This window comes from Vidua macroura, chromosome 4, assembly GCF_024509145.1.
Source record: "Vidua macroura isolate BioBank_ID:100142 chromosome 4, ASM2450914v1, whole genome shotgun sequence".
NCBI lineage: Eukaryota > Metazoa > Chordata > Aves > Passeriformes > Viduidae > Vidua > Vidua macroura.
In genome coordinates, this window is record NC_071574.1 from 42,164,965 (window position 1) to 42,192,955 (window position 27,991).

The 27,991-nt window shown below is 35.1% G+C and overlaps 1 protein-coding gene across 3 annotated transcripts; it reads right to left on the minus strand.

Moving 5' to 3' along the window:
* Positions 1 to 481: 481 nt before the first annotated feature.
* Positions 482 to 26,478, minus strand: PDLIM3 (PDZ and LIM domain 3). Of its 3 annotated transcripts, none has more exons than XM_053975483.1 (8): positions 26,390 to 26,478; positions 18,031 to 18,182; positions 16,368 to 16,452; positions 10,497 to 10,564; positions 7,237 to 7,500; positions 4,594 to 4,721; positions 3,380 to 3,491; positions 482 to 2,478 (listed from the first exon to the last, which is right to left on the minus strand). In XM_053975483.1, the coding sequence occupies exons 2-8, from the start codon at positions 18,096 to 18,098 to the stop codon at positions 2,289 to 2,291; spliced, it is 915 nt and encodes a 304-aa protein (XP_053831458.1). In that variant the 5' UTR covers positions 18,099 to 18,182; positions 26,390 to 26,478; the 3' UTR covers positions 482 to 2,288. The 3 variants fall into 3 exon arrangements, with proteins under 3 accessions (XP_053831458.1, XP_053831456.1, XP_053831457.1); XM_053975481.1 differs by lacking the exon at positions 26,390 to 26,478 and adding an exon at positions 23,319 to 23,500; XM_053975482.1 differs by lacking the exons at positions 7,237 to 7,500; positions 10,497 to 10,564; positions 26,390 to 26,478 and adding exons at positions 11,042 to 11,229; positions 23,319 to 23,498.
* Between the last annotated feature and the right edge of the window lie 1,513 nt (positions 26,479 to 27,991).

The following is a 27,991-nucleotide window of genomic DNA, read 5'->3' on the forward strand; positions in this document are numbered from 1 at the left end:
TTGATGTTATATTGTTGTATGGGTTTTCATCTAGGTCAGTACCTGCAATTAATTAGGCTTATTTTCTGATTCTATCAAAGCCACATCCTACTTCATACCTCCCCAAATAGCACTATGTGATGATGCAATACCACTGAACTTAGCCCAGAATTTTAGCATCAAGACATGTTCTATGACTTCTTGTATCTGCATTTCCAAGAGTTTCCCCACATTTACAGTTGATATGTTTGGTGTGTTAAAGAGAGGAGTTTGAGTCTTTAGTTTGGAAAGCACATCATCTCATTCTGTTTTAGAAAATCCTGTATGTGTACTCAAATGCTTAATAGAAAAATTGTCTTTCATACTTGTCAGGCATCTGATCATCCAAAGCACACTGCTCTCTCAGACTGAAATCCAAACCTCTGTTGTAGTCAGGTCACTTGACACTTACATTTCCTCATTTTCCATACCAGATGAAAAGAAACACAGAATATGTATCATATATAGTAGATTTATTTTTACTTTTAGTTACTCCACAAAGACATAAAAATTATACAAACATTTGAAAACACCCATGACATTTTAAGTTTGTAAAAATAGACATTATGCACACTCTTATTTTCAAAAGGATTTTCAGATTTATGAGCTTTATCAATGGAAAAATATTAATACTACACATTTCCTCCATGATATCTGAGGAGCAGAATTATGTTTTGTGCCCAAAAATAATTCAGGAACTAACCTTGAAAAGGGTGCAACACATTTTTTTTTAATCTCTGCTTTTGATATGGAAATGTAAGTAATAAATGCAGTGACACACACATTTTTAAAACTTTTGAATTCTGAAAAAATACTTTAAGACATTTTGAAAAGTTTTTGAATGTGTGGACATTGTATTTAAATCTTTAGGACTTGTGAATTTTTAAAATAAATTTAAAGTATGTATAATTTATTTTGATTCCATATTCTACTTGTATTATAGTCTTATTACATTATAGAATGGGAAAAGTACATAAGATTGTTTTTCTCTGGGTTGTTAATTTTTTGCTAGTCTTGTGGACTTTATATAAAATTTTGTAGATTTTCCTACTTTAGACCAGGTTCAAAATACCCCAATAAAGAACTTATTACTTGGTTTGATGTTTTCTAAAAGTGCTAAGTATGGTTTTCCCTTTACATGTGTTTATCTAGCTGGCACCTACCAGAAAACAATGTAGTCCTTGACAAGTTTCAGAAATTGATTAAAAACCCATATTCTTTCAGCTTTTTGGTTTTTTTATTCCTTAGGACTTCACCAAACTTTTTAATAAAAGACCTCACCTTTGCATATTTTAATTAACATTTATTTTTAAAGTTGTCCAAGCTTTAATTTACCAGCAATAAAGATATAGTGATTTTCCCATTGTTCTATTATGCAATTTAAAAGATGGAGATACAAAAATCCAGTATAATTTTCTGCAGAAAAGTTTTAAAATTTATTTTCATTCTCAATTCACAATGAATTCCTATTAGAGTGTGAGGTTCTTTGTCAAAAACAACCAATTTATGTTTGTGCATGCCTTAGAACAGTTTCCTGCAAAGTGATGTGAAAGTTGATATAATTTCAAAATCATTAAGACAACGTAGAACTTTTGCTTTGCTTTATACTAACCAGTCTTTATTATACTAACCATTTTATTGTGTGACTTGACATATATTTTTTATCACAGTTGCTGCATCAGAAAATTAAGGCAATATAACCCCAAATTCAGAGCAAAGTAAGTAAAACATGTTTGGGGCATACATTAATGATAGTTCAATAATAGACATGAACAACTGCTTGTTTGTACTAAACATGTAAAATAGCTGCTTTTCTAATCTGTCACGTTTCTACATTTATAGCGGCCCAGCCTGTAAGACTTTGATGGTGTTGGTGTTTGCACAAATACTTGATTTATGTTCAAAAACGTCTTGCTTACAGTTCTTATGTATGTAAGATATATATATATATATATGTGTGTGTGTGTACATAATGCTGTAGCATTCATGTAATACCTCAGCTGTTTCACTTTTTGTGTTCTAGGAGAGCTTTTTCAGTTTATACTTCCTTGACTTATATTGACAGTTTCAAAACCAATATTTTAGCAGAATTTTGCTGGTATAATATACTATTGCTGGCTAACAAGGACTTCGCCTCTCTCAGAATCCCCCAGGGAAAGGTGTAAAAGCTGCTACTTTGGATTTAGGCAGAAATCCTGACACTTGTACTGCAGTTCTAAGCTGGTAAAGGCTTTTGGTGTGCATGCATACATTTGTGTGCTAACCTAGGACTAGCATTTTGGGTAAACCGTAACTGTTTCGTATCCCTCTGGTGGCCTCATGCGGGCGCGGGCGTGAGCTTCACAGTACAGCTGGCCCTCCACAAAGAAGTAGCCTTTTTGTTTCAGGTTGAGATCGCAGTCAGAGCACACGAAGCATTCTGGATGCCGGTATTTATCACGTGCCTTCACCACTGTCCCTCTATATGGAAACAATGAAAAGAAAAAGCCCTATCAATTCATATGAATTTAAAATGAGAAAAGAAAGCGCAGCAACCCGGTCTATTAGAAGGTGTTTCTGCCCATGGCAGGGGAGTTGGAACTAGATGATCTTTAATGTCCCTCCCAACTCAAACCATTCTATGATTCTATGATACAAGGTATGTTCTAGGTATTTATTTTAAGGCTTTAGAGTTGTTCAGCTTGTGGTTTTAGAAACTACTGTATCATTTAAGGTTGGATGCTGAGTTTGAGTAGGTGACATAAAATGCTGTAGAGTTGATCACATAGTTCACGAGCACTGGATAATGAAGAGTTTGAAGAAACATGTTGGTTTGGTTACAAGACAGAAACCACAACCTAACCTATCAAAAGGTTGACAAAATGACTTTCAAAACCACTTTGGTTTTTCTTCATGTCTGTGTTTTCTCAGTTCATCATTGTTTGTGTTCTTTGCTGAAATTAGTGATGTCAACCAGGTAGAAATCTGATAGTTTTAAAACAGGTCTACAGGCTTTCTGGATACTCCCACTGGGTTGGGACAAGGATGCTTTGCATTAACAAGAAATTTTTGAGAATTCACAGCCTGACACACAGCACAGCATGGGTAACTGCTGGTTTCATTATGTGTTTTTTTAATAGTTGACTTGCAAAAGGTCCTGAGAAATCTCAATTAAAACCTCAGTGGTACTTTGTCAAAACTTAAATAATCTGTATTGAAATTGTTGAAGGTACAGGTTATAATTTGACATTTAGAACAATATATTCTTATATCTCTGTTCTCTAGCAGCATTATTGGAACACACTTCTGTAGTTTGCAGTGGTGTTTGAGGATGACGTGTGCTTGAGCTGGGGATTTCTACAACTAAAAAGAAACAACTTACAGAATCCCACTCCCACATTTGTCACACAGCGGCACTTTCTGGACACCAGGCATGGCAGTAGGTATCTTTGTTACAGGTGCTTTCACACTTCTTGTTCCCACAGGGCGCCCATCTGAAAAACAAAACAATCCTGTTATGTACAGGCTAATATAAAAGTATCTGATGCAGTTAAGTACTTTTCTGCACTTTTCTGTACTTTCTGTACTGTACATACACTTCTGGATGTATTTACAGGCTTTCAGTTACATGAACAAACAATGTTCACTTTTCTAGTGTCACTAGAAAAGTTTAGTAGGTCAGATTCCACCTCTTTGGAATCAGGAGAAATATTGTGTAAGCTGTAGCCAAAAGCAAGTACAAAAAAGATTGCATATGCAGTGCTCTCTGCCTCATGGACAACACCTAATTCTCTGAGAATAGGTCTTGGATATAGCAGAGAGGGAGGAGGATCAATACCTATTGTCAGAAAGCTTCTTATTTATATAACTAACCATATAACAATTTGGAAAGATTAGTAACATGATATGAAAACAAAATAATAGCAAAATACAAGAAAATGCTAAGTAAAATCCCACAATGATATATATGTAGACAATTAGATGTCTTTATTCCTTCTCTAGTAAATATTGATATATAAACATTAAAATTTAAAATATTACCTTTTAGGTTAATTTTGGTTGTATTTTGCTCTTTATGCTTACTGTAAATATAACAACCTTGCAGCCTTAAATAATTTTCTTTTCAAAACTTCTTAATTTGAAGGAAATATGACTATAAATTATATTGTCTCCTTCAATTTTTATTTAGAATTAAGAGGAAATAGGTTTTAAGGGGATTTCAGGAGTTTGTTCAAATTCTTCTTTTCCTGGATGTGGAAGAGGGTGTCATGAGTATAAGCAGCTTGTCCCAAAAATTCTCACAGACAAAACTTTATTGTTCAGTAAAAGTCATCTTTGGATATTAAAGATCTTAAAATCTGAGAGGAGATTCTGGAAAACGTGATCAGCATCTGCATTGTATTCACAGAGAAATCTGCTTGCTATACAAGCGAGGAAGGGAAATGGCAGGAGGCTGGTGTGGTAGCTATATTAGGAATGATTTGGGCTTTCAGAAATTCTTGTATCTCTAATCTTTCTTATTTTCTTCATGAATTCCCCCCTCCCACAAACATTTTAAAATTATTTGAACAGGTAGAATATATTGTTATTAACCACCTTCCTCGGAGACTAAATTCTGGAGCACCTTAAAGGAGCCAGACTGGCGCGGCTGACTGGGCTCCTCCTGGTTGGCGTGCAGCATCTTGTACACGTCAGACTGAGACACTGAGTTGGGAGATGGGTCACTGTATTAAAGAAGGAAGAGCAGATAAAAACAGTTTATCAAACATAACTCTAAAGCAATATCTCTACCAGGCATAGAGTATGATTCAGGAAACAAACATAAAGATGTGTTCCTATGACTATTGAGAAACTTCCTTCCAGGCAGCATTGCTTTATATAGCCTTTTTGATCTAAAAAGTAATGAAAAAGTTTAAATCAATCAGTGCAACTGTTACAAAAATAAATCCAGAAACTCATTTACATATTTCCATAATTACTGTTTTGGCTCTACTGGCATTTGAGAAAAGGCCATTTAATCTCAAAATAGTTTAATTCCAGTAATCATCTGCTGTATTACCAGGTGCTTTCTGCTATGGTATCCAGAAGTTCCCTTTTTGCAGCAGCTGCCCTCAAGAATGTTGTTAAAATCACAGCTCATGCCTTTACATAAGGTCAGCCAAAACCTAACCAGTCAAATCTTTTGGGAGAGCATGACTTCTAAGTTAGCTCAATCACTAGGTAATATAGTGATTAGTTGGCTAAGAGAATTGTTATTTATTAAACATACAGAGATTGCAAAAAGGAGTGAAATAAGTATTGCAAAATAAGAAACACTGTAAGGTTAATACTGAAAAATGGAAGTTCTATTTCTTAATTTAATAAAAATAAGACAAGGCTTTATTTTGCAATGGCAATGTTATGATAAAAATATAAAGTAATTTATTGTCCAAACAGCAGTTGATGGTTGGATCTCAAATGACCTGTGAGACAAAGACTTTACTGAGAATATTTCATGGCATTTTAAACTTTGCGGAATATTTTAAATTGTTCATGATAAGTGGCATCCTAAGTAGTCAAGAGGAAGAGTAGAGGACTCTATGCACTGACAGGAATTAGACTGAATATGTAGCATTTGTAAATTTCATACACTTGATGGGGGTAATCAGAAGCATCCAAATTTACTTTGATGAAGTCTGTTATCTTACAGCTACACACACAAATGTCCAGTTTAAATTTCCTATTGCAACTGGCTTCCTACTGTCCACAAAGAATTAGACTGGGTTTTGCTTTAAATGGTTTGGTTTCCCAGGGTAGCATCCAAGCTGCCAAATGGCCCAGTAAGAGCAGCAGCAGCTGGACAGTGATCCCTGTTGCTTATATGAATTCTTTGATCTTCATCAATCAGTAGATTTCTTTGAGACATCTTTAAGCTGGTGAAAAATCTACCAGTTTCTCTTGTCAGAAGCTTTTAATGAATAGAAGTAGTGTAGTTTTTACAATTCTTGGCAATGTTTAATTAACCCCCTGAATTCTCTCATCTTTACTAAAATATTTATAAAGCAAGTGATAATGCAATTACATAAAGAAGAGAAAAACCCCAGACACAGATGTGTCGTCTTACATTTCTTAATGCATACATAGTGAAAACCATCCCACAGCAAGAGCCATTTCAAACCTGCATAGAGAGGGTAGGTGATGTCACAGGAAGTGTGAAATCTGATCACTTTGAGCTTAATCCATTATTTCACAATAATGAAGCAGCAAATTTTTCTTTTATTGTTCTCTGATTGTTCTGATTGAACATAAATATTCAAGCAATAGAGTAACTTCTTGAACTACAGTTTTCATTAGATAGGATGAAGCTAAATACTTTTATAGAAACATAGATTTTTGTTAGCAGCAGCCAAATTCTGCAAGGTGCTGAAGAAGGCTCATTGGTGCCAGTGATTATTGCTTATTTAAAATATTAGTAATTAGCTTTAGTCTACACCATACATATTATGAATTAACTTAAGTACTGTTGTAAAACAGGAAAATAGGTTACTATTATGCAAAGGTAAAGATAAAGCAACCTAAATGGTGAATTGTCTCCTAAAAAAATGAATAGTGCTTTAAAACTTCTTATTGTATAATCATAATTGTTATCCATAAATGTAAGGTTCCTACCTGACTTTAGTTGTGCACTGAATAAATTCATAAGTCAGACATGGATTTGTAGGCCTACAGTAAATTCTGTCTCTTTTTGTACAAGATCTAGTTGTACTGAATGAGTTGTCTAGAATGGGAGTTAAGTATCTAGAACACTGTAATCATCCATAATATTTCCTAAGCTTCGTAACCTGAATTTCAACAGTGGATATAAATTTTATTTCTTATTATTTTATGAATTATTAATAAGACAATATTATGAAATAATTATTAGATAAATATAGTAGTTTATTAAAAAGTTTTATATTTTGGAGGGAATCAGAGTCTTGGAGTGGTCAGTCTAGGCAGTATCATAGTTTTTTATTTATTAGCTGCAATTCTAAGATTATTACTTATGAAATATTTATTTGTACATTCTGAAGGACTCCTTTAATACTTTGGGTCAAATACCAGAAATGACTAGTATTTTAGTGAAAATATTTAATGGTTTTAAATTACTTGGTTTCTCTCTAACCTTTTTCCTCTTTTTCATAGAAACAGTGTGATACTATTTTTTGATGTACTTCAAATTTGTGTATTCATAAATATTACAGATGCCGCTCTAATTACCTTATGACAGGTGTTTCCCCCAGAGCTGTAGAAACTTGGCCTTGCAGTGTTTCCATGATATTGTCATCTGAGTACAACTGCATAGGTGTGTTAAACTGGGCGTGTACAATCTTGACACCAGGAAGCTCCATTTCCAGGGGAACATTAGGGGCCATCTTAGACACTGCTTTCAGCTCGGTGGGGCAGATGGAGCTGACCGTGCTAATTGAAGAGGGGGTGCTGCGCCCACTGCCACAGTCCAGCCCCGAAGGAGTGCTGCATCCACTGTGTTCATGGCCAGAGTGCAGGAAAGGGTGCAGTGAGCGTGGGATTACAGAGAGCGAAGACAAAAGGACAGGGGTACCGTGATGTTAACAGCGCTGAAAAGCATAAATGGAACAAGCTCCAAAAAGCAAAAGTACAGAAAGTAGAGAAAAGCAAAAGTATGTGTAGTCATTGATGATAGTTTTCCTATAAAAAGTATCAAGGCCAGCTATAAAGCAGTCCTTAAAATTCTGGCATGCATTTTCTTTAAAGATCGTAAAAATCCTTTGATAGATGAAATTATTCAGTATATAACTTTATTTTACATTTTTAATGCTAGGTTTTATTGAGGAATAATTAAGCCTCCCTAAAATTATTTGTTCTAAGTGAGTAATTCTTATAATCTATAAAAAGGGTAGCAGGCAGTTTATGTAAGTTGTTCATGTCAGAGACAGAATGAACACCTGCAGCAGTGGAAGAATCCTAGACACATCATTCCAGTTCTGTACCTCACAATCATCTGACTATACTGCTGAAAAACTACTCTGAAGTAGTGTAAAATAATGAATGTGACATTTCCTAGATTTACTTAAATTCTAGACTAAGATATTTATGAATATTTTAAAACTAGTTTAACAATTTTTTAAAAAAAGTATTTGTTGATCAATACAAAGAAGAAAAGTTACTCAAACATCCAGGCTTACTTTTGCTTTTCTAAATTACAGTGTTTCCAGTAGAATGTAAAGTGGTCCTTCACAAGAACAATGGGTTAATTTAGAGAATTAATCTTACGGCTTTTGAAGTAGACTTTTCATATAATTTATATATAAAAAATAAGAGGCACACTTTTAAAAAACATTAGTGTTGCTTGACATGACTGAAGTAACTGTACACCAGTTCAACATACCTGGAAAAAGATTAGCAAAAGAATATGAACATTTGACCTGAAGTCTTTTTCAGTATCACTATTTTGAACACTTCAATCCTGTCTGCATAGTACCTCAGAGGCTTTCTTTGTTACGGCGTATTTCTTTGCTGTTGCTTTTTAACAGCACATAACCAAATCTTTCTACAGTCATTGGTTACCATTTATGTGATATTCTGTGGGATAGTAAATGATATTATCAACCCTGATGTCAGGGTTGTGGGTAGTTCTTTCCAAGCAGTGTAAACCTGGGACAATGCTCTATTTCCCAGTTTGATAGTACAGAACTCTGCCCAGTAGCTACTCTTGGGTGGAGTAGAAAACCCCAAATTCTCCCTTTGATTCAAAGCAGAATTTGTGTAGGACCACTTTCTCTAAGTTTTAAAGGGAAATATACATTTTTTCATCAAAGACACATCAAACAAAAGCATTCCCAAAATGTAGGCAAGCCTCCATGCAAACACAGTTGTGCATCATCACCAAGCATGAGCCAGCCAAAAAATTCACACAGGGCAACATACATATTTGCAGTATTTTCTTTTAGAAGAAATAATACCACCATTATATCCTGCAGTAGAATAAGTTTTGCCAGTGCTAATAGTGTTAGTAAATGGAATGTAGCAGGAAAAGGCTAGAAAAAGCACAACTCTCACTACGTGAAGCCAAAATAATATTAAAACAGAATAAATTATAGGTAAAAAATAAATAACATATAATTATATATTAAAGACAATTTCCAGTTCGTTTCACCAGAGTAAAGTCCAAAATTCTGTCCAATGTCCAATCCATTAGCTCAAACCCATAGTCCACAGTCATGTCTTCTTTTAGTCTAAGTCCTTTTTAGCCTCTGCTGTTCTGTTCTAAAGGGATATTTAGAGCTGAGGTGTGGTTTGTTTTTTTGCTGTGTTTAGCAGTGGATTAAGTCCAACTGATGAAAAACTGCGACAAATCAAGGTTTTGTAGATGTAATACCCTGTGTCAGAGATTCTGCAGTTTGCAAGTGCAGACCCTCCCCAGTGCTAGAATTCTGGACAGACCTTGCCCAACCGAAGTTCTTAAACTTGTTGCATTGCTATTGGGGTAGTTTTTGCAGTTAATTTTCTTCATCTTACATTCTGGTAAAAGGCCATTTCCTTCAACATTTTAATGGAAAATACTACATCATTTTCATTTCTGAATTGTGAGATTAGGCTTTTGATACTCACTTAACTTTTCACAAATCTAGGCACTTGTAAAATGGTACCAAGGGGTCCCAAAGCCAGCTTTGTGTGGTACCTAGTGATCCCACAAACTGCTACTGCTAGAAAGGATAAAGGATCACATCACAATATATTTCATCCCTCAGGACCTTTTGAGCTTCCTTGTATTTTTTAGCCACAGAGTTTGCATTGGTTTTTTCCCCTCTGTAATAATGAAAACAGTAGTGAGGAATTTCATCACCAGTTAAGATGGAGGTTTATTACATGAAAATGGTGGATATAAATATATAAGATTTTCTGCACTGGAACTTTACAAATCTGTGGCATCAGTTTTCCTACTTTTAGTTCAGCATTAGATTGCCGTCTGGAAAGAGGTCGGCTGAAATGCAATTTTGAAATCTCTGAATGGCCTAGCTTATAAATCTCTATCTTTAGCTATCTTTTATTTATATGTAGGCTATCTTTTATTTATATGTAATAAGTAATACATATGTACTATGTAGCTATCTTTTATTTAACATGTTAACAAGTTACACCACATTTGGTCTGAAGAAGTTCACAGTGCCAAAGATCTGTAAGTGTACAATATCTGGTGCTGCACTGTAAACTGAATCATGGCTGAAGCTACTTCAGACTCTGATCAGTATAACTGAGATGGGAGTGTAGATCTACTTTCTTTCAGAAAGAGAAATTTGAATTTCAAGCCTGAGCTCTGAAAGTCAACCATTTAATTCTTCTTGTTTGTTTGCTTTTAATTTTAGCATTACGCTGTCTAGTACTATAAGTAAATTTCAAATGCATCAGAATGCTTAATTAATGTCAATGGTGAGTATCTGTCCATTAAAAAAATAACATCATGCATCAAATCCAGCACAGCACTCAAAGTTTATAACCTGCTTCGGCCTGAGATTATGAAGGGCTTGGGCCGAATATTATGCTTGTGTTCAAAGTAGTTGATATCCTATAAAGAAAAAAGAGATAAAATACCTTTCTTTGGCCTACAAATCTCATTCAGTCATAATGCTTTCTAGTTTAAATGTAGCTAACAATGCTTACAAATTTTAACCATGAAGTAACCGTGTTTAGTTTGTTCAATCCTGGTGCGCAAAATACAATCACTGTAGGGTTCAGAAACATTCAGAGTAAAGTGCACTTACAGGACAGAAGGTTGGAGGGTAGTGTTGCAACCCAAAACAGAGGGTAAATTTTAGCTACCTGCAGCATTGCTACTTAGAAAGCTGAATGGATAATTCTTGGTGTTGGAAAAAACGGTTTCCTTGATCACCCCTTTTTTTTTTTTTTTTTTTTTTGATAATATAATGAATAATCTCCTGATTCTCAGAAAAAAACAGCAAGAGCTGGACTTTAAAATTGAAAACAGAACAGATAATGATATACCACAAATGATGATGTATCATAAGTAAATGCCAATACTCACTTTTGGGATGAGTTGGGAATGAGACCCCTCAGTTGTCCATGAAGCGCATCTTGAATATTGCCAGATGAATAGAGCCCAATTGGAGAATTATAGGAGGAGCTCACTACCTGTCTTTTGTCATCAATATTTGCTGCTGCAACAAAAGGCTGGGCCCTTCTGTTGTGAGCTGTACCAATAGGCTTGAATTCCTGTACATGATAGGCAGACAAAATACACAGAGCTACAATGCACACCAAAGCTAGCAATGAGTAAATCTGACAACACCAGTATTGTTAATGACTGCATTTTTACTTTTGCAATTCTGTTATTTTTTAACTGGTGCAAGCATATTATATTTTTCCATGAATTTTGTATATATTAGGCGAGCCATACACATTAATTTGTCACCTCCAGGACATCAGAAGTCTTAGAAGAAATGGGAGGGATGAATATTATAGTGACCTTTCATGTTGGTCATCAGATTTGACATGGTTTACATTATTCTTTTAAAACATTTCATGTATGCTGATCTTAATTTCTTTGCTTTAGTGCTAATCTCTAGCTTCTTCATTTTCATCACATAGTGATAGAAGGACTTCCAAAAGTATGATTTTATTGTAAGTGTCTTACCTAGAAAACACATAATTTTTAATGCTTCTTTTAACTGAAATAAAATCTTGACCATACGTCAGATTGAAGACATTCTTCTGAATGTATTTAATTTTTAAAGCATATCTGTGTATCAAAATTTGCACTGCTCTACAATTTAATGTGAATTCATCATAAATAAGTAAAACCCAGAAATGGGAAAATTTGAAATTGTTCTGCCTATGTGCCCATATTCTGCTATACTTTTTTTTGTCATTCACCAGGATAATTTCTTCAATTTGTGGAATTCAAAAGGATAAGGTCTGGAAATAAAATCTCTAATGGTTTATCAGATATCTTAATATGTCCTTCTGTAGTGGTTGGCCAGGAATGATAAAGACATTTGACTGCATGAAAATTCACTTATTTGCATTCTGCATATTTATTACAGTGTCCTTTGAGGCCCTTCTAGCTCAGGTCCACTCTGTCTCAGAAACAGAGACTTTGAAAAAAAATAATGCTGTCATCTGCTGAGGGTTCTTTCCCCTTTTCCCTAGTGTGAAGAAAGAACATTAACTACTGCAGTCCATCACCTTGTCTTGATGGCATGTGGCACTCTTTGGAAACAGTGGTGTGAGAGCATTTGAACTTCCATCCATATGGAATAAAAAGCTTTTGTTTCTAACAAATACATTTCTACAACCTGAACTGGTCTTTTCTTTACAAATTTGAACTTGCAATGTTAAGATAGCACAGGTCATTAATACTTCAATTTCCGTATAAATATTTTACAGTTCTCCAGTTTTGGTCTGGTTTTGAGTACAATTGTTATACAACAGTTTCCAAAATATATTTAGGATCACACTAAAGAAAAGTCATGGATATATAGAATATGCAACCAGAAAATGCAAACAGTAGAAAGCAGTTTTATTAAATGAAAATGTTTAGCAACATTGCACTTTAAGAGGCTACTGAAAGCAGTAATCAGATAAATGAGCACAAAGGTTTTACTTGCAATTCCTTCTTTCTCTCTGACAGAATGGAGTTGCAGTTAACAAAATGAATTAGTAAATGGAAATAATCTAATAGTTTAGGATCATGGCTACTTAATGAAAGATATTAATGTTGATGTATTTAAAATTGATTCAAATCCATGTATGATACAAAACAAACAAAACCAACTGTGAACATTGTAATTTCATCCCCATATTTCATTTCTTATAGAGAAATGAACAGAAGATGTGGCACCATAACAGCATGTTTACAATGTAACAGTTGTGAAACAACTTGCAGTTAGTGAGACTTAAATTCACTTTCTTTATAACTCATCTATTAAAATGTCAGTGACAGAACATACAGCAGCAAAAATAGTCCAGCTCTTGTGTTTATTTGGTATCATTGAATGTGTGAAAAGTCCTCTTTTAGTTCAAAAGCTAAATGAGAACTGGAAGTTATTGAAATTTCAAAATAGGAATACTGGAAAATTACAGTACTTAATTTATTAATTATTTTTCCCAACTGACTGATTTTTTTGCGGGGCTAGCTACATTTTTGCATTGATACAGGTATCAGGAATAGAAATAATGTAGCACCAAAAGCCTGCAGAAATGCATTGTCACAGCCTATATGATGGCATTCCTTGGGGTAATTGCTGTGACAGAACACAAATGTGTACATTTTGGAGGTATCGTGTGACTAAGATCTTTATCTTTGAATGTTGTTATAAAGAGAGGTAGGTCCTCAAAACTAGCCCAGCACAATTATATTGTTTCAAAAGTTGACTATAAATGGTAATAGACTATAAACTTACTTCTTAGAACAATGGGTTATGGGTTTTTTTTTAGATTTTTATACTTCTCTACGTGCATAATATATCTCCCAGGAATGTATAATCTCCTTGATGGCCAAGTCTAGTCTGACTGAACAAAATGTTCAAAGGCAAAGGTAGAAGTAAGAAAGAAAAGTTCAAATAAAAACCATTCAAGAAATTTTGGCAATGGATACAAAATTATTTTCAATGAGGTTAAAGGGATCATAACAGAAAACATTTATGAGTCATCATATTCTTTTACATTGACAATATAGGAGAAACCATTTAAAAAATAATTTGTGATACAATTTGCCATTTAGGTGGTTTTGTTTTCTTTTTCCACTTATATTTGTTGAGAACCTTATGTTCTAAATTGCTTTTATTCAGAATACAATGTGGTTGTATTAATAATTCTTCAAGTGGTCTGCTATTTCCTATTATTTATCCATCACACTATAGGTTGTTCCAGGCTATCAAAATCAGGGTGGCTGTTTTTTTATGTGGGAATGTGTAGCTTTCAAGAGTGACTCTCAGTCAGTCACTTATTGCTGTGGATTAGAATTGTTGCCTCAGTTTCCTCTTCCCAGATTTAAAAATAGTGAGAAATTTCTCAGTGCTCTGACAATTGCCTGTATCAGTCTCCAGATGTTTTTTGGGAGATTCTCAGGCTGATTCAGAAGTTTGCTACAGTGTGAAGGTTTCTTGTTCCATAGCTATATGTAGGCACAGTATGTAATTGTTTATCATGTTTTACATAGCTATCTCCATGCGTCTGTAGAATAATTTTCATTCATTGAGGCTAAAGTAAGCATTCTTCAGCCAAATATTTGACCACATAGCTGAACAATCCATTCATTTGTAAGTATCTCTTATTAGCTTACAAACTTGAATTAGGTACTTATTAAGAAGATTGTGTAAGTTATCATTTGTTGTTGTTATTTTGTTGGCTCCTAATGTGTCTTAAATACCTGACTACTCTTAACATTCTTAGTGAATTTTAAAATGTCTATTTGATGAGAGTGAAAAAAACTGATACATTTATAAGATCTATGACCTTTTGAGTAATTTTTGTTATTATATAAATAGAAGTCAGCGGTTTTCCACTTCTGCACATCAGTAAATGAATGCAATACTTTTGGATAAAAGAGTTTAATATTTGAAGAAGTACATTACTGCTTTTGCATTCATCTTGGCTTCAGTGCCAAGTATTTATTGTTTGAATTCAGCAAACTCTTATAAGACTTGCACAGCACAGGTTGTAGTTGTGCAAAAATTTGTCACCTGAGATTCAAGAAACTTTTACTGTTTTCTGGACTGGTATACATGCTGCTGCGTCTTGTGTTGTGATTAAATATGCTGTAAAATTTAATTTTAAATTCCAACAATTGTAGAAAAATGGGCTGTATGTTTTTTTTAATTTCACAGGGAGTGATGGATACTCAGATAGAAGAATTTAATCTAAAATGCAAAACATTCCAGGAATGGTTTAGTATATTTGCTTGCAAGCATTGCTACTTTTTGGATGCCTGCTATTTATGAAATATACTCAGTACTCCTGAATTTCCTAGGATTGAAAAAGAGATATACTAAATGAAAATGCTGGCTGTTAATCTAGGAGAAATGGTTTTTCTGATTGCCCAATGGAGGCTGCTTTTTAATAGTCTGCCAAATAGCACTTAGTGAAATCTTGTGATCTATTTTTAAGGAACTGTCCTTTTTAGGAATGCAGCTTTCATGCAGAGGGATTGCTCTTGTGTCATGCATGCCTGCATGGTTTTCTCTATAGCTTTTTAAATGAATTTGTTCCATTGCTAGTCATCTAATGTGTATCCTAGCTCTTCCACAAGAATATGCATTTAAAATAGTTTTGTTTCTTCACTATAGTATTTCTGCTGTTGAAGAGGCTATATTGTTTCTGATGGAGTTCGCTGTTTCACTTAATGCAAGTTTTAGGTCAGAAAGAAGAGAGAGAAATGTAACACTGAAGTGCTGTATTCATATTTGGGAGCATCTCCATGAAAACAGAATTGGTGGAAGTATTTATTGCATAGGGATCATTGAAATGGAATCTAGACTTACTTTTTTTTCCCCTAGTATATCACAGAATAAACACTTTGACATATTTGCTTTGAACCAGGTCTTCCAGGATCAGCAGAACATTCTTCCCTCCCTGCTCTTGAGATAACAGCAAATGTTTATGTAGGTTAAAGAGGAATGACAAAGAAGTAAAGGATGAGTTGTAAGCAGTAGCTAGCTAATTTGCTATTAGCAATATGAAGGCTTTGACTCATAGTAGCTTTTTCTTTTTTTGAGTTTGAAAAGAGAGATGGCTGTTGATTGATTGGATTTGCTTTAGTCATATACAGTGATGAAGACTTTCCTAGTCAGAAGTGGTGAGTGATTTGCTTATTGACCTGTATATGGGTCTTGTGTGAATATGTAAACTTCAGTTCTGTGGCATAGTATAAAAATGTGTGGAGGTAAAGAGATCCAGCATTTAAAGAGCTCTCTGCTTAACTGACTACATCAAAATGAATTTTGTGATCCAATGAGTTCATCACTTAGGTACTTGATATTTATTCCTGAATGAAGGACTTCCTCATATGATGAAGAATCTCTAAAAGAGTTAAAGCAACTCAAACTGTATCAGAATAAGAGGACGTCTTTTATTTCTATAATAAAACTATGGTGATATGTAGACTCTTAAAGGAAAATGAGATTTTTTTGTAGCTTTTTAATGTTTTGTTTTGGTTACAGCTGAAAAATCAAAAACATTGAGTCAGATAAAATGGTGTTCTTGGATGTCATAATCATGGTGGTTCATATGAGCTTAAACTGGCTAATTATGGATGAAGTTCTAGTTAAAGAATTTTAATGATCACAAGAGAGATTTTTTTTGAGTTTAAAAAGGCAAATGAAAATGGTTAGGTAACTTTTCAGAGTTCATACCTGAGGTTCAGCTTCCAAATTTATCTTGAAGGGATGTGCTCTGCCATCTTCTGAAACTTGTGGGGACCATAATTTAGTTCCTGCCCTAGAAAGAAAGAAAGGCAGAATTTAAATCATTTGAATTATTATGGAGTTGTGTATGTCCCATAAAATAAAATGCAGCTTGTAAATCTGCAGGCTTTTTCTATGCTTTTTAAGTGTTTTGGCATAAAAATATGTAGCTGATATGTAACTGATATATATAAAATGTATTTACTTTTTAAAAAATTATGTATGCTATTAACAATGGGAAATAGGTTGTTAATAGTTACCAAATGCAAAAGGAAAGGGAGATTAGTGCCTTTCTGATCTGAGCTGACCAAATTTTTTTTTTAATAGTTGCTAGAATTAATGTTGGGTCCCCAGAATATTTTATATGAATAATTGAATATTTATATGAATATATTAGTAATAATCCTAAACATCAATTTCTTTTTTTTAGAGACCGTAATGTCCATGTCAAGCCTGCTTTTCAATGTTGAAGTGTAATTGAAGTATGCAAAGTATTTGCAAGGGGAAATTGAAGTTGCAGAGATGATTCTTTCAGTCACGTAGGCAGAAGTAACAAACATGAAAATATCAGTTACAGTTCTGTTTTTATTGACAAAGTGAAATGTGGCTGCTAATTTTAAAGTAGCATAGTAGTAATGTTAAATATTAATCTGGTGCTGCTTGTTCTATATACATTTATCACATCTTGAAACTGACATCCTAAGATAGTTGTTAAATGGCATATCAATCTGTAGCAGAACATTGAATTAACAGAAAGAATGTCTAACTATGGTGTGTGGTCTAGTAATTCAACAACACTCCTTAAAAAAAGAAACACTTTTGTATTTCAGAAGAAATATTGTAGTCAGCTACAATAAAGAGCTGTGCCTCCTTGAGAGCCTCAGGTTAATCAGCCCTGTCTTAGTTTTGGAGACAGCTGACAGAGTGTGCCAAGTGATTCTGATTATAGGCTGAGCAAACTCAGCTGGAGATGTGAAGATGCAGATTGTTTCTCTTCCTGGCTCTAGTAGAGAGAAGTGAACACAAAAGTTTCTGGATTACTGCAGTTCATGTAAGACAGTGTTTGTCAATTTTATTTTGAACATTGCTTTGAGAATCCTTTATTAGGCTTAATATGTTGTGACCAAGAGTTTGATTGGCTTTAAACTCACTCCTTTGTCACCCCTTACAAAAGCGTGACATGATGTTGTTTTCCCTAACTGGGATGATGCAGTGGCAGCTTTATGAGTGGTTGGGAGAAGGAGGCAGTGATAAAACCTGTGGCTGAGGGAGTGTTAGAGCTGAGAGGTCACTGAACAACTGACACTAGATGAAGATTTTATTATTTCCCCAAAACATGAAGAGCTGCCTGCTTACTGACAGTAAAGAGAGGACTTGTGCAGTCAGCAGGATTACAGTGTGAATAACCTGAGGGAAGCTGTTCTTTTTGTGCCTACAAAGATGAGTTCTGTGGAGTCTTGCTTGATCTGGAGTTTGAGGTAGGTCTGGTTGCTTGTAATTGTAAGGATCTTGGGAACTTCCTCAAACTATTTTAAATAGTTAGACCATATAATAATTATACTGTTGATTGAGTAGTATCTTCTTTCAGAAATAGGCAGATGTGTACACATACCTCTCTATTTTCAAACAAAGCTGATGTGTAGCTGCTTTAATTCTCTCCTGGGCATCATTATGTGTCATGTTCTCTGTGCCTAGACCATCAATAGCTATAATAACATCACCAGGGCACAGGTTGGCAGCTGAAGCCTTGCTTCCAGGTGTAATCTGAAAAGACCAAAATGTAACTGCTTAATCACCATGCATGCTCAAAAATTCATAGAGAAAATAAACTTCATCACAGTCTCCTATTTCCTGTTGGATGGGGGAGGTATTTTGCCAAGGCTCTGTAGTTCTATTGTCAGGAAACCATATGAATATTTTATTCATCATAACTCCAAATTAGAAAGAAATTATCTTCACCTTTCTGCATTAGTTTCCACTCTGATTTCTGTAATTACTCACCATTACTCAATGTTAAGTCTGTAACTCATCTTTAAATATTCTTTCTCTACTGCCATTTTATATATATAATTTACTTGAAAAAAAAGTTATGTTTTCCCCTTAACAACACCAGCAGTAGAAAAGAACTGGTAAGAAATTGTGCTGCTGAACTCCTTAAAGTACTTAGGTTTAAATCCCATGGCATTTAAGTAACAGTGGCCCTGATCCTTCATGGTGGTCTGTGTGGTGCAATTCATACCTTATGTACATGTACCACCATCTGTGGCATTCACAGAAATAGCCCTAAGATTATCTTTCTATGCTTGCTTTTTTCTTTTTATGTCAAGTTGACAAACTTCTGTATGGATGTGAAACTAATTGAAATGCAACATAATATTGCTTTAAAATAACTATTGTAGAGAGGCCATAACCTTAAATGTTACTGAAGCTTGTTCTAGAATTACAGGCCTCTATTTGCAAACCTCTCCTACCACCACAACACTTACACATACCACATACGCAAATTGATATTAGGTCACTGAGTGGGATTTCTGTCCCTTACTTGTGTATTGCCATTTTGGGCAACTCTTGATTACCTAGACAGCAACATGAAATTGATGCATGTAGCACATAAACTTCTGAAATTCAGCTCTCAAACAGCAGAAGGGACAAGTTTGGTCATGCAAAGTAACATTAGCTGCCTATTTGTAAGTAAATGAATCCCAGTGTGAAGGCAAAAAAAGTCACTATAGTCTTATTTCCAAATGCAGTTCTTTTACCTGTGGCATATATTAAATGAAAAAGCTATTGGAGACAATTTTTCTTACTGTTTTCTGCTATAGTGAAAGTATGTGTTGTCTTGACTGCAAAACATGCTGTGGAGGCATTATTCAGCTCTGGTGTTTCACAGTTTTCCAGCAAAGGAAAAGAGTAAGCTGCCTAGCATAAGTCCAGCATGTTCTAACCCCAGCTTTGGTGAAACTGGCAGACTTGTCTCTGAAGGGGATGCTACTGTCAACATAAAAGCCAAATAGGAATTCTTTTTACTATGAGTTGCACTGTATTAGTTTTGAAATAATGGCAAACATCAGTGAAGGGGAGTAGTTCTCTTTCCATCTCCATCAGGTGAGTCTGAATGATCAAAGAGATTCTTTTGTGAGCTCTTTTTCTGCATTCCTGTGTGTAAACTTTTTTTTTTTTTGATATCACTGTAGCAAACTAGAATGCACGTGTTATTATCAAGTCAGTCAGACTTTCCAAAGGGGTGCTTGTGGCCAGCTGCGGACTTTTACACCCTCAGCCTTCAAAAGAATGGACTAGTGAATTGTGTGCTTAACAAAGTATTCAGGTGCCTGAATAATCTATTTGAATATGAATTGAGGAAGTTGTTTATAAATCCTAAGTCTGAAATCGCTAAAATTGTCTACTTCTCAGACTTCCACTGCTGCAAGTGTAGATGATCAGCACTGAGACCACTTTATACCACTATAATAAGACAGCAGTTAGATGTATGATCATTCTTCTACCTTCAACATGGAATTGCTCCTGGTTTGGCTTAACATGTTGTGAATATATCTGCAATTACAAACTGCAGCAGAATTCCTTGTGTTCCAATGTGACTGTTGATGCTTTAATACCTAACTGGGCAAACCAACCATTCTTGGTTCCCTCTCAAGAGTAACTTGTATAACTCTTATGGAGGTTACTCTGCAGCTTATGTGTTTTACAAGTCACAACAAATCATCTGTTGTACCTGTGACATACTGCAGCAAAGCCCTGAGATAGTGATCCTGCCTTATAAAGTAGTGTATCTGCCCAGCACAGTACATCTCCCTGCAGCTGTGCTGCTAGCAGAACATGCCCTGCTCTGTGTTGCTGCTAAATCCCTTGGCTTTTGTAAGTTGTCAGCAGCTGCAGTGATGTTTGAATGGGGTTACTGTCATTTGGTAGGAGCAAGGATGGAAAGGCACAGGAGTCTGTATTTCCTATTCCTTGGCTGAATTGATCATTGCTAAGCTGCTGAGATGTCTCTTGGGCCTTAACACCTTGATGGGGGTGCTGAGCTCTGCATGCCCAGGCCTGCTGGAGCGCAGAGCAGCCACCTGCCCTGCAGACTACATTTTATAGGAAGGGATCACGTTGTGCAGTGCAAGATACCATGGGTATGATTTTGATATTGTGGGTACCTCAATAATGTAAGTGGTGCTGTTTCTTATTAGTGACACATTAATTGTGTATTTTGAACACTTAGAATTGTGGTGTGACTGTAGTGTTTGTTGCTTGCTCACCCTGGCTTCATGAGGTAGATTTTAGTGTTGCTTTGGGAAAATTTTTGCCTTGCTCTTCAGGCCATGTCTGCATGGTATGCCTGTTACTCCTGTATCCTGGGTATCTTGGATTTGGATAAATACAGAAATATGTTGCTCATTCAGATGTCACAGACTATTTAACCACACGAGGGTCAAATGTCTCCAAGGAAACTCTGAAGAACATCTCTGCATCTGATAGTAGACTTGAAAGCTTATCACTTTACACCATCATAAACATTTCAGGTTCTGTGTTTTCTGAAGAGAACTATGAATGTCTGTAGAGTGGTTAAACATTAAAATGAGTTACTATGAATACTTGCATTGTGATTGGTAAAGGTCTATAAAAATAAAATAAAACTTAAATCTAGAGTTGATAATGTTTTACCATTCTCTCCAAATTGTGCAAGTTTCAATTGTTCCTATAATCAGTTTCATTAATGCAATTTATTTGCATCTATGCAAAGTTCCAACGATTTTAATATTTTCAGTCTTTATAGTTAATGTATTGTTTCTGACCATAATAGAATTTGAATATATTGATTTTTACTCCCCTCCTGTTCTTCCGCTCTCCCGGTGATCATGGTCCGTAGTTTTTGCATTTGCTTGAAACAGTCAAAACAACAGAACAATTTTTACATGAGCTTTTGAAGCGACATCTGTTGTTCAGACAGGTGGATAATGATCTCTTATGTCGTCTGTCTCTCTTGACAAGTCCTGATAAAATCTGTCTCTTGTTGAACAAGGACATAGCCAGCCTATCTTAACACCTGTCCAATTGTTTTATTCAGAATATATTTAAAAATATTTTCTATTTATTGTTTAGTTAAACCTAGTGTGAATGGGCTGCTTATGATAACTTTTACAAAAGGAACACCTAGACCCCAAGAGGCAAGTCTGGTGAATCTTTTGAAATATTCTCTATTTCTTAAGGGTTATTGCATGAATACTTATTGAGGGACTCTTCTAAATGTATGCAGTGGCAACAAAAATACTAACTTTAAACAAATTTACTGTTAATATTCTTAAGCCTGAGCTAAACAAATGTAACCTTCTTTTCCCATATATATATATATATATTTTTTTTTTAATTGTACTACTTGAAACGTGATTTTGAGCATTTCTGTAATATGCCAGAAACCAATGGCTTATGTCTTGTGAGGCATTTGGTAGGTATGAGTCAACTGCAAAGTAATTTATTCTTTAGAAAGTTATATTTATAGTATCATCCTTTGTTATTGCAGTTTTAAACTTCATTGCACGTAATCTAAACACAAAGAAAATACAAACCAGACACTGCTAAAATATTTTTCATTAGAGATAATGGAAACTATTTTTCTTTTAGAGGCCCATAAAAGGCAATGAAGGCCCCAAAACATCCAGAGATTTTTTTTTTTAAATTCAGTGTTTCTGTCTCTTCTTTCTCTAAAGGCTTTGCTATATTCTATAAGTAGTTGTTATGTAACTTCATTCAGTCAAATAATAGCATTTAAATTTACTTCTATTTAAAATACATATTTTTTTAATGCTTTTATAAATCTGGAATGAATCACTAAGTTAATTTTTATTAGTTAATGTGTGAAAAGATAGTCGTTAAACTATCTATTGATTCTTGGTTGGAAGCATATTTATTGCAAGACATCCCTAGTGGTATCCATCCTTCAAGGCTTTTGACATTTACTCAATACCAGGCATAGTGTATACAGTGAGTCAGAGTATAGGGCTTTAAAAAAAAAAGAAAAACAAAACAAAAACCCTATAGCAATTTGGAGGCTCATGGAACACATATTTGGTGTGTCTAAGGTCCTGAAAAGCAGCAGAAATATAAGGAGAATGAATTCTAGCCTGATGTGCATTGATCACAATTTTTAAAATACAGAAATTCTCAAAATATATATCCTGTCTTTTGAGCAGATCCACATCTGTAGGTGCAGGGCAGCTGACAGTGTGTTGTATGCTACATTGATCGAGTCACTGGTTTCTTATATTGCAGCTAATATCTCAAAAGCCATGAAAAAGAATGAAGGCTCAAATTCTTGCCATTTATTAGGGGAGGGAGGGCAAGGTAAACTTTTAGTTTCTAAATATGGCAAAACCCACCAAATAACCCACCCTCTTTTGGGTGTATGTAAAAGTAGTTATTGTTGCCTTTGCTGGCAATAAACAGAACTTGGTTTAATTAAATAAGAGTCAGATTAATCTGCAAAGCACAAACTCCCAGGCATGAGGAGTTGCTGCCAAGCAGTTTTCTCCTCCAGTGATCAGAGAGGCTAGTTGTCGAAAGCATAAAAGCAAGGTCTTGCTTTTAGTAGTTTAAATGTAATTTTGAAAGCCTAGGAAATCATGCCAGAGTTTTTCTGCTGCCAAGGCACTTGAATTTAATTTTGAGACCTAAGTAGAAGTGCAGTTAAAGTCTCTTAGACCAATCACAGAAACATGTCACACAAAACTTGTAAAAACTCCTAGTATTCAGCTGGCTTTCCTCAGAACTAGCAGCTACTTTTTTATCTACTCACAGCTTTGTCTGCATCTCTGAACTCCAGAAAATAAAAGCCAAAAATCTACAGCAACTATTTAATGGAATAAATAAAAAGGAAATGGAAAGAGTACATACCCTGGTTATGATTAAGGGTTGGTTAAAATCTATTCCTCCTGAGAGCCTGAATCCCCAGGGTGACGGTCCTTGGAGAACAACATTTTGTGGCATTGTGGACAGATTTTCCTTGTTACTGTTCTTTTTTCCTTGGGTCTGTGTGAGAAGTTGAGCTATAGGAGGAAGGCTGCTGTCAGCAGAGCACCTGCCAGACAGGGCAGCCGACCTTTTATACCTCCTAAGAAATTTTACTCATTCCAAAGCTCTGGGCACTGCACTTTATCCCTACTCTTTGGGTGACGTCAGCCAGTCCCTCAGCTTCTCCACCCACAGAGGGGAGTATCAAACTCGGACAAATAAAGCTTGAATGCTGGAAAGTTTACAACAAATGCATCAACTTTATCTGCTGCTTTAGCGTCCCCCTCAGCCCAACAATCAGTAAGCTTCAGGATGCAGCGTCCTGGTTTCTTAAAGCAGCCTTGTTGCTCACTTGATATCACGCTGTTTATGTTGCTGGTGTTTGATTCAGCTATGCAATGCAGTGCTTTGACTTTGTACATGACTCTGGTTCATGTAAACAGATATACTAATAAGGAGATTTCCCTCTCAAGGTTTTGTTTCACATCTTGTCTTATTTGTAATGTAAGAGTGTATTGCATTAACAAGTCCTTCCAGCCCTTCAGCTGCATTTTTCAGATAGTCACTTGAGACCATGGCATGCACCAGTCCTAATGCCTTGAAAAATCTGGACTGATGTCATACATATTTCTCATACTGTAGAAGAGAAATGCGGTATTAGGTGATGATGTCTTTTTTCCTTTGTACAAATCTTAGCTTTTTAAAGGTAGTTGTCATTTACTAGTAGATAGTAGTGTTCATCAGAGGTTTTTGGAGCTGTGTTCTTGTCAAGAATATTTCAAAGATATTCTCTGTTATTAAAGTATAATTCACATCCTGATCACATAGTATGAAACACATAGTAGTGACTCTTTGAAAGTAAACCATCAGAAAGGATTACTGTATCACAAAGAGCTTGCGGAGTGTCAGTCAGCTGGTGGAGGCACAGCTTTCATTAGGAATGTGAAGGAAGATAGGCTAATTTAAAGAAATAAGGCAGGTGTTTAGGTCAGTGGTGTACCAGTCTTGATAGCTCAAATAATTTTGTGTATTTTGAAGTTAAAGAAAAAAAATCCTCTCATTCTTTCTGAGTGGTGTATATACTCTGCTATGTCCTAACGTTTTGAGATTGGTTCAGTATATGCCTTCAAAATATTTCCACTATATAGTTCATCCTGGCAGAGTACACTGTGTTCAAGGTCAGAACTTATCACCAAGAAGTACTTCAGTCTCTTACCTTTTCTTCTCTTTCATGATGATCTGTTTTGAGTGAAAACACCTTGTGTATTTGGTACTCTTTTGTTTTCACTCCTCGTCTGCTAGTGAAACCTGCAGTGTGTTTTGATTTGTAGTGGGAAATGAATCACATATTAAATGTATTCATTTAAAGAGTTCTTTCCTGCGCAATTTACATTTTCTTTTTTTTTTTCCTGAACACTGGCAATCTCAAATACTGAGACTGCAAATCCTGCAATGCACTTCAGTAGAAAATTATTTTGAAATATAGGAATTTCAGTATCAGGTCAAACGGTATAATCAGGCTCTGAGTTTCCTGTATCAAAAATTATGCTTGTATAATAACTTGTTCACTGGAGAAATTCCTTCAAAATTCACATTCTTAAGTTACTGATTTAACTCTTAATGTGCAGGTTTACTTTCTGGGTGTGGGGTTTTTTATTTGGTTGTTGTTTGGTTTTTTTTTTGAGAAACCCAGTTTTGGGATTGCTTAAGTGTCTCTAAAGTTTGTTCCTGTTTCTATACTATACTGAAATCTGCTCACATGTCCCTTCTAATCTTGCTAGATATATGTAAGGGCAGGGTAGGTTTAACTTTTTCTAGGCAAGTGATTGTTTGCCTTCAGTTTCAGTGGAAATCATGTGCATATATGAAGCTGAGCTCTTGCTCAAAGAATAATTTTTTTTTCTGCCTGGTTTACTGGAAGGGTGACTTGCTCTCCAAGGTGCTGTTGCTCTGGAAAGCAATGGTGGCTGGATCTGGTTTTATTGATGTTTCCCAGATTCAGTTTTTTTTTTTTTTTTTTCCTCTCTGTAATTCTGTAATTAGAGAGGGAAAAGAAAAACAAAAGATTTGAGAGACAATACTGAATTGATGCTTGTCACATAAGGCTGTTTCATAGTTCCTTTTCAGTGATTGCTTTTAAGAAAGTCCTTCACCCATTACATATTTGGCTCATCTATCTAGACCAGTTCTGTTTTTACATACTAGACCAAAATGACCAGCTGAGCTGGATTGAAGCCAGTGAATTTTACCCATTGGACAAAGGTATATTCCCTTCAGTAATGTAAAGAGCATTTTCTTTTTTGCCTGGTTTTAGGGCATCATATTTTCTTTCATAATAGTTGTAAATATGAAAATAGATTGTTGTAAATATGAAGCATTGTGCCATTTCCTCTTTTTTTTCCTTGTGTCATTGAAGCTTCCATATAAGAAAACAAGTATTTTTAATAGATTTTCTAGTTTTGTACTATAGGATCATTGGTGTTAGAACTTTGTTTACCTGCAAATATACATCCTCTGAATTTAATGGCTGTGCTATGAGTTTATGTATAAACTAGCCTCCTCAGAATAATAATGTAGTCTTTTGGTTTACAATGTGACTACCGAAATGTTTGAAGCAGACTTTTGCTTTCCAGGTTGATATTTCATTTGATTTTTGTGCCAAATGTTATTTTTCTATCCAATGCAACCTGAAAGAGTATAACCACCGTTTTCCACCCACCTCCTCCCCCAAAAATTGAAGGCGGGGGAAGCTGTGTCAAATTCCTTCATGTCACTTAACGTTTTGAGATTTGGGAGCTGCAGTCTCAAATTAGGTATTAGAGTGGTAGCATGGTACACAAATCTGTCATTACACACCATGACACCTTTCTAGCTTTCAAACTCTAGCAATCAAACTCCTGTGCCCATGGCATGGCATTGTTTTCCATGTTGCTAGCAAAAGGCAAGCTTCTTACCTCACAACAGAATGATTTTGGATGTCATTTTCTTGTTTCTTCTCCCAGTATGTCCCTGCCTTGATGGAAGAAAATGTTGTTTTCCTGACAACTTGGCAGACTGAGAGTTGAAGAAAAAAGTTTTAAGGAGCAAATGTTTAAAACCAATTCATCCTTCTGTAAACTCATGGAGTGCTCTGTTTCAGGCTGCAGAACAAGAATAAACCCTGATACAGGCAGAAACAAGCAAAAAAGCCCCAAACACTTCAGAGTCTGCATTTTAAGTCGTACACCTCCTGTCTTCAGAGCTTAGTCTACATCATAAAAAACTATATCGGACTTCACTGTTTGTGAAGTTTAGACAGTAACAGTCTAGGATGCTAAATGGAGCCTGAAAATCACTTGCACATGTGGAACAGCATGTACTGAAACTGGCTTTCCAGAGGTGAAAGGTCAGAGTGTTCCAAACTGCACAGGCTGTTTTCTATTTCAAAACTCATGGGTATATGAGAAATCTTTTTATAATAAATACAACTTATTTTAAAAGAGTTCTCAAAGCAATAAGACTGCTTATATACAGATTGTAGTTTTTCCTAATTCCATTATTAGGGAATGATTAATAATTTGGATCCTGGTGAATTTTTTCTTATCAGCTTTTGGTTAGTGGATGTCTGACAAATTAGCAGTACCCTTAATTTTTCCTGGCAAGGGAGAAATCCTCTCTCCTTTTCCTAGGTGGTATGATAAGCACCTCTGTTTTTCTTCTCATGCATCTGGCAAGGAAGGGAGGAGTGCAGGTCTTGTACTTTACCCCTCTCCCAGGCATTAGAAATTCCTAGACTGGAAATACATGTAAGGTAGAGAAGGACATTACTACAACTCCTCCCTACCTACCCCAGCTTTCTAGATGCTTTGAAGCAGTGATTTAAGTCAACTGACCTCTCATTTTAAACTTTTGGTTATCATTTTTATATTACTCTGGTACTTTTCTCTGCTGTTTAGATTCTGAGTAGCAAACTGAAACTGATAAGCATTTTCTTAAATATTTGTATGCAGATTTGCCTTTTTTTTCCCCCATATTATTTAACTTTCAAAGATGGTAGATTTGTTCCATGAATACTGCAGAAATGGAAGACTTAAACCTCATTTTTTTTCAAGAAGCTTCCTACTCACCAAGTGAGGAGTAGGTGTCTTAGAAACTTTTAAAGCCTACATTAAGGATCTGTTCTAAATTAACAAGCCAATAAGTGGAAAGTAATTTTTTTTAGTGAAATGGTATGTTTCAGAGCTGTTTCATAAAATTCTAAGCAAATTGAAAATAGAATTTGAAATATTTTATTTTTAAATTTGTTTAATTACAGATGTGCTTGGTTTTCATCTTAACTGATATTTGTGCACGATTCCCCCCTCCCCTTGTTTTCTTTTTAAATTTTAAAAAATGTAAAGGAGGAGTTGGGGACATTAATAAAATAATGACAAGTGTTTAAAAAAATCTAAAGAGTATATTGAATGCAATGAGATGCTGATGTCACATTAAGGTATTGAAGTACTGCTTACCTTAATTTTGAAAACTCATGTCTATACCCTATGTTTGCAGCTCTGTGTTTACAATCTATGCATGTA